The 7,406-nt window shown below is 44.2% G+C and overlaps 1 protein-coding gene across 1 annotated transcript in view; it reads right to left on the bottom strand.

The window, feature by feature from the left end:
- Positions 1 to 3,197: 3,197 nt before the first annotated feature.
- Positions 3,198 to 7,406, bottom strand: part of LOC109938727 (forkhead box protein A2-like) — a 5,874-nt gene continuing 1,665 nt past the window's right edge. Inside the window, exon 2 of the mRNA XM_048618390.1 lies at positions 3,198 to 4,632. Coding sequence (XP_048474347.1) covers positions 4,629 to 4,632 — 4 coding nt within the window. The 3' untranslated portion in view covers positions 3,198 to 4,628. The remainder of the gene's footprint in view (positions 4,633 to 7,406) is intronic.

Below are 7,406 nucleotides of genomic sequence, written 5' to 3'. Positions count from 1 at the left end.
TGCCAGAGGACGTGGTGGAGGCTGGTACAATTGCAACGTTTAGAAGGCATCTGGTACATGAATAGGAAGGATTTAGAGGGATATGGGCCAAATGTTGGCAAATGCAACTAGATTAATCTATGATATCTGGTCGGCATGGATGAGTTGGACTGAAGGGTCTATTTCCATGCTGTACATTTCTATGACTCTCTCCATTTTGGTCTGTCTCTCTACTTCTCTGTCTAACTGTTTCACCGTGCACAGCCCAAACCATCGCGGAAGGCAAACTTCCATCCACGGACTCCATTTACATGGCCTGCTGCCGCAGAAAGGCTGCCAACATCATCAAAGACCATCCGCAGCCTGGTAATGCAACCTCTTCCATCAGGCAGAAGATAGAGAAGCCTGAACACACACGAGCATGTTCAGGAACAGCTTCTTCCCAGTCATTATCAGACTGATGAATGGACTCTGTAATTTCAAATAATGCTGATCTTGTTAATGTTGATCTTGCCTAGCGCACGCCCTATGCAATGTAACCTGTATGCCTCTATCTAAGTCTTTTTGATCGGGTCAACCTTGCTTACTATGATCTGCCTGTACTGCTCGTAAACAAAGCTTTTCACTGTACTTCGGGACACGTGACAATAAATCAATCAATCAAATTGTCTCTCTTTCTCTATATAACTGTCTCACTCTCTATTGCTGTCTTCATTTCATTCTGTCTCTCTGGCTCTCTGTCTATCCAGTTGTCCATCCCACCATCCCACAGTGTCTGACTCTCATATTCTCATTTGATCATGAGCCTGTTTTTGGGTTGATTTCTGGGTCGACAAGGTGGATGCGCACCTGACTTGGCATCGGGTACGATCTGCCGGGCGCCCAATTCCGAAGCTGCGTCTGGGAATGTTTGTCTAAGGTGTTTAAGGTGTCAGTGGGCCCTCTGTGAATGCTGCATACTGCTGCTGCTGAGGTGAATGGACCAGGAGAGGCCGACTCAAGCCAATTCCTTATGCCCAGCACTGCCTCAGGCGACGAGTAAATAAATGCCTACGGATGTCCTGAGGATCATTGATCTTGTTCTTTGAAATGACCATCGGATGTGAATCTGATAGTGCTTCAATAACTCTGTTCTACACCTGCCCCCGTGAGTGAACAAGCTGTGAACACAGGACAAGTCTGATACGACACAGCAATATTCCACACCCTTCCGATAACATACACTAATTACCTCCATGCTCATTTTGATTATTCTTGCTGCTCATGGCTGTTAATAGGGGTGGGGAACTCTCTGCTATCTGATATTTTGGCTTTCATTAATCCTCCCTCTCTTCCTAAAATGTGCAGGTTAGGTGGATTAGCTGTGACACATGCAAGGCTTTAGGGAAGGGGGTAGTTTGCTCTTCAGAGGGTGAGTGTGGACTCGATGGGCTGAATGGCCTTCTTCTACACTGTAAGAATTCTATGATGCTATAGCTCTCTGTGACTGTACATTCTCAGCGGAGCTGGTAAAATTCAACCCTCTAACTCTCTGCCTGTTTCTCTGTTTGCCTGTCTATTTGAGCCTCTATCTCTCTGTCTGACTGCCATTCACCCATCTGTCTGTCTAACTCTGACTCTTGCTGTGGCTCAGTTTCTCTCTGTCAGGCCACTCCATGTCTCTCTGCCTGTTTCCATATCTCATTGCCTCTATCTCTCTCTACCTAAGTTTCTTTGTGCCAACCTGACCACCAGGGTAGCACAGTGGCTGAGTAGTCAGCACTGTTGTCTCACAGCACCAGGGACCCGGATTCGATTCCACCCTCGGGCGACTGTCTGTGTGGAGTTTGTACGTTCTCCCCGTGTCTGCCTGGGTTCCCTCCGGGTATTCCAGTTTCCTCTCATAGTCCAAAGATGTGTAGGTTAGGTAGATTAGCTGTGGGACATGCAAGGTTTTAGGGTAAGGGGAGTGTAGGGTGTCCTTCGGAGGATGGTATGGGCTGAATGGCCTGTTTCTACACTGTAGGAATTCTATGATTCTCTCTCTGTGACTGTAACTCTGCCAGTCTGTCTGTTTCTCTATATGTATTTGTATGGGTGCATTTCTTTCTATTTCATTTGCTGCAGGAGATAATGGTTTTGAAAAGGTTAATGTTGGAGACTACATTAAACTCTCCGCAATCTGATTAATTCATGCTAGCTTGGGTGGGGATAAAGCAGAACATATTAGGATCTTGTGGATTACCGAATGATATTCACAGGACTCCTCAGGGTCTTGAGTAACCCCTGCTAACAAACTAATGTAACTTGTATTTGATTGCTATGCTATCATACAATAAACTATATCTCATTAAGATAACAGCCTCCTCTTGTTAAGACTCACTAGTGGTTGTACCTCTGCCATTGTAAACAAAATAGACCCTTAGACTTGGTCAAAGAAATAGGGATGGTGGAACCATCTTTCAACCCACCAACACCACATCATTGTCTATCTTCTCTGACTCTCTTTTTCTCCATCTATCTGCTTTTTCCTTTGTCTCTCTCTCTCTCTCTCTCTCTCTCTCACACACACACACACACACACACACCTGCTATTTCTCTCCTGGCCTAGCTGCCTTTCTACCTGTCTCCCTGTCACTCTAGGTGACTATGTCTATTGCCAGTCTCACTGTCTATCTAATGTTGTATGCATTTCTCTATCTGATTCTTGCCATCTGCTTCATTGACCTGACAGTACGGTCTGTTAAGATTCACAGCTTGGTGCAATGAAGTTACTTCTCACTGAGGGGAGATTTAGGAAGATTACATGTAACGAGGAAATAATCAAATGAGACCACTGCTACTGAAAATAATTTGATTTATTTCTTAATATAATTCCCATCACAAAATAACTGTGAATCGAATTGTGATTAAACCTGTGAGACCAAATTTTCACCCAGGGTAGCCAATGGTCTTCCACATCCTCATTTACTGAAAAGTGCATCAGTGGGAAGACACTGAGGTGACGTGGGGTGGGGGGGGGGAAGTGACCTTTCAACGCTTATTGCAGATTCCACTGGGTACAACAGATGGGCACCTGGTTCAAAAGTGATGGGATCCCAACTCTTTAATTCATCATAGGATGTGGGTGTCGCTGGTGGGTGCCCATCCCTAATTGCCCTTGAACTGAAGGTCTCACTGGGTCATTTCAGAGGGCGTTTAAGAGTTAACCACATATTGCTGTGGGTCTGGAGTCACATGTAGGCCCAGGCTAGGTAAGAAGACAGATTTCCTTCCCTAAAGGGCGTCAGTGAACCAGATGGAGCTTTTACAACAATAGTTGCCATGGTCACTATTACCAAGACTAAATTTATATTTCAGGTTTTATTAATTGATCTTAAATTCCAGCATGGTGGGAATTGTACCCCAGAGCATTAGGCTGGGCCTTCAGATTACTAGTCCAGTGACATTACCATTATGCAACCATCTCCCCCAACCCATGGTGACTGATGTGGGGATTGGCTTTGAAGACAGCAAAGTTTGCCTGTTACTGGTATAGGGTGAGCATCAGATCTCAACCACGTCTTGCCTCATTATGGTCTCAACTGCAAATGGTCACCCGGTTGTGGCTTTGCTAAATCTTGTGCCTGCAGTAACCAGTCTGGGCACATGGGTAGTACCTAGTCCAGTCACAGGGTTTGTGACTGCCAGCCACACTTACCATGTCTGTGTTACCATGCCCAGTTATAGAGTGGGTACTTTGTCATACCAGTTGTTTCTTTTTTATGGTGAGGCCCCTTCCTTTCCTCTCAACATTTAATTAAATAAAACATGAAACCAGCTACGCTAAGACATATTAAAGATACTAATGAGAAAAATTAATGTTAACACAATTCTTAAATACAGCAACCGATCTTACTGAGTCAGTTCTGCTCGGTAAAGGTTATTTAAGATTTACAATGTAGTTAATAAAATTAAATTCAACCTGTTTTATACCTTTAGGTGAGAAATAAAGTCTTCATATTCACGTCTTAAATCAACCACTAAAAGAACTATAAATTTGTCCATCGCAAGCTTCAAACTGCACACGGTCATAATGCAAAAGGAACAGTTTTGTTAAAATTAGAACAAGACTCCAAGACAAAAGTGACGGGGAACTCCCACCAAGGTTTCTCCCTTCCTTTCCTGAAGGTATTTTCTCACGTTGAGATACATTTCCACAGAAACTGACTGTTGCTGGAATACACAGTTTCAGAGAAGTTGACTGTTGCTAAGACACAGTCCCAGAGATGCCGATCGTTGCTAGGTTACAGTTCCTGGGTTGTTGACTGTTGCTAAGACATAGCCCCAGAGACGTTGACTGTTGCTAGGATACAGTTTTAGGAATACTAACTTTTGTCGGTATACAGTTCCAGGAATGTTGAGAAGATACAATTCTGGGGATGCAACTGTTGTTAGGATACTGTTCGAGGAATTCTAAGTGCTGTTGGGATATAGTTTAGGGATGTTAACTGCTGCTAAGATACAGTTTCAGAGATGATAGGTACCAATCCTTTTGACTGTAGGAAAGTAGTAAGAGGCCCCTCCGGGTTTCTGGGCACTGTTTTCTCCCAGTCTGTTGCAGGGGCCAGACTGATTTCTGTTTAAGAGTTAGTTCACAAGTGTTTCAGAATAATCAGATGGCTCCCTCCCTAGCTGTAAGAGCAAAGGAGACTTAGTCTGGAGTTTACACTGGACACAGCACCACCCTCCATCCACACACTCTCTTTCTCTCATTACCAATCACTTTGCAAACCTTGTAAATATCTGAAGTTAAGTGTGTAGCTGCAAACTAGATGGCCCAATTAATTCAAGACAGGAAACCGGGAGCTGTCTGTTCTACCACCAGTCAGTGTGGTCACGGCTGATCTGTGACATAACATTATTCTGAAATATGTGATTGGCGAGCACCCATTGGTGTTTCTTTTCGATCCGATCAGGTTTTAAGAGTGTTTCTGTTCAGGTAGTCGATGCTCAAAAAATAAAGGGGGCATGGCAGGTCACCTCAGTCCTGCAGAATGTGTGTCCTGTTCCACGTGGGAACTCCACAACACATCCTGAGTCCATGGCGACCACATGTTCAGGAAATGCCAACGGCTGGAGGAGCTCAAACTCCAGGTTTCGTTGAGAGCTTGTAGAAAGCCTTGTTTCTGCAGGAACATAATGGGTTACTGCCAGGCTAACAATGAGGACCAAACAGGAGTGCCATAGTGTATCTCGCTGTGAGCAGTATACTGGTGAGGGAGATGGTTCTTCTGGGGAATGGTCAATTTTTATGAAACTCAAGAGTTCATATGAGAAAAGTGCCCTGAAAGTAGCTATTGCAAGGCAAATTTGGATCAGGAACAGACGGAGGCATTCAAGGAGGAGATAGAGAAGGCTCGGAACCAATATGTACCTACAAAAGAAAAGCCGGAGGTCCCAACTCTCTTGGATGTTAAAAAGCATGCAGGGCAAGATAAAAGTAACAAAGTTTAACTTCTGTCAGATACTGAGAGCTCAGTGCTACAGAATGCAAGAGAAGAATATATACTATAGGCCAGGAGTCCTCACGGGGCTCAGGTTTTAGATTGGGCTGGTCCTCCTTTGATCAGGGGTTTTGGATAAGGTTGACAAGGATAAATTCATTCCATTAGTCAATCAGATGGGCACCTTAAGGATCTAAACCTGCAGCGCCAAGGGGATCAAATGGGTGAATGGGAGTGACTGAATTGTTTTATAAGGAGATGTGTTACCTTGATGGGCAGAATGGTCTCTTTCAGTGTTGGGTGAAGGTTGGAAATGCTCTACTCTGGTTCCTGTTTCTTCTGTTCTTCCATCTAAGTCTGCAATCACCCAGTGGGACTGCCCAGATGGAGATACCAGGGAGTCAGGTTCTAATCTGTTCCTCAACCAACTCACCCAGGCTCCCTTGGCACACATCTTCCAAACTAATGACCTTTATCACCTAAAGGGGCAAGGGTCGCAGATGCATGGGAACACCAGACACTGCAGTTTCCCCTCCAAGCCACTCACCATCCTGACTTGGAAATGTAACAGGCATTCCTTAAGCATGAGATAACAAGGTGTAGAGCTGGATGAACACAGCAGGCGAAGTGGCATCATAGGAGCAGGAAAGCTGACGTTTCGGGCCTAGACCCTTCATCAGAAATGGGTGAGTCAACATCCTGAATTCCCTACCTCATGGCATAGTGGGTGTACCTACAGCACATATGCAACTAAGGATGTACAATAAATGCTGGCCTGCACCCAGTGATGCCCACATCCTCTGAACAAGTTGGAAAAAAGAACTCACTTTCACATATTGTACACATCACGGATCAATTATTAGGATTTCAGAGTGGGTTTTTGTTTCTGGTTCTGAAACCCATTTCAACTCAAATATGTAAAACATGTCAAATAGGTGTATAAAATCATGAGGGGTATAGATAAGGTGAATGGCAAGTGTCTTTTCCCTAGGGTGGGCAATTCCAAGACTGGGGGTTTATTTTTAAGGTGAGAGGAGAAAGATTTTAAAAAGGCACAAGGGGCAATTTTTTTTTACAGAGAAAGTGGTCCGTGTGTGGAATGAACTTCCAGAGGAAGTGGTGGATGTGGGTAAAGTTACAACATTTAAAAGACATTTGGATAAGTACATGAATAGGAAATGTTTCGAGGGATATGGGCCAAGTGCAGGCAGGTGGGACTAGTTTAGTTTTGATTATGTTCGGCATGGACTGGTTGGACTGAAGGGTCTGTTTCCGTGCTGTATGACTCTATGTAAATGGATTCTTGCCCTCTCGTGAGCAAGGTCTCTGGGATGTTGCCTCAGGGATGCAAGATTCTAGTATGTTTAGAGATACCCTCTTGGCCTTTTTGAGAATGTGAATGGTTTCCTTTTACGTTTGGAAAATGCCGTTCTTATGTTGCAACTGGATTGAAGCTGTATTGTGGAATGTCAAAATTCCACTGTATTTTTTGCAAAATCTGTAAAGGAACTGGTTTGAACTTGGTATATTTACTTATAGATCATTTATGAATAAAGCATATTTTTGGAATATATATGAAACCCTAGGGACAGAAGGTGTCTGCAGATGATTTTGAGGATCCTGAAGAATTGTCTCTTTCTCACACATTTTCAAACTTGGGATCCTGTCGGTGACACACACACACACACACACACACACAAACATACACACAGACAGACAGACACACACACACACACACCCTGACACACAGACAGACAGGCACACACAGACCGACATACAGACAGACACACACACACAGACATAGACATACAGACAGATAGACAGGCACACAAACATAGACACACAGACAGACAAACAGACATACACACACAATCAGACACGGACAGACATACACACACACACACAGACACGGACAGACATACACACACACACAGGCACGGACAGACATACACACACACACAG

Source organism: Rhincodon typus, chromosome 39 (assembly GCF_021869965.1).
Source record: "Rhincodon typus isolate 14 chromosome 39, sRhiTyp1.1, whole genome shotgun sequence".
Classification (NCBI taxonomy): Eukaryota; Metazoa; Chordata; class Chondrichthyes; order Orectolobiformes; family Rhincodontidae; genus Rhincodon; species Rhincodon typus.
This window is presented reverse-complemented; position numbering and strand designations above follow the sequence as displayed.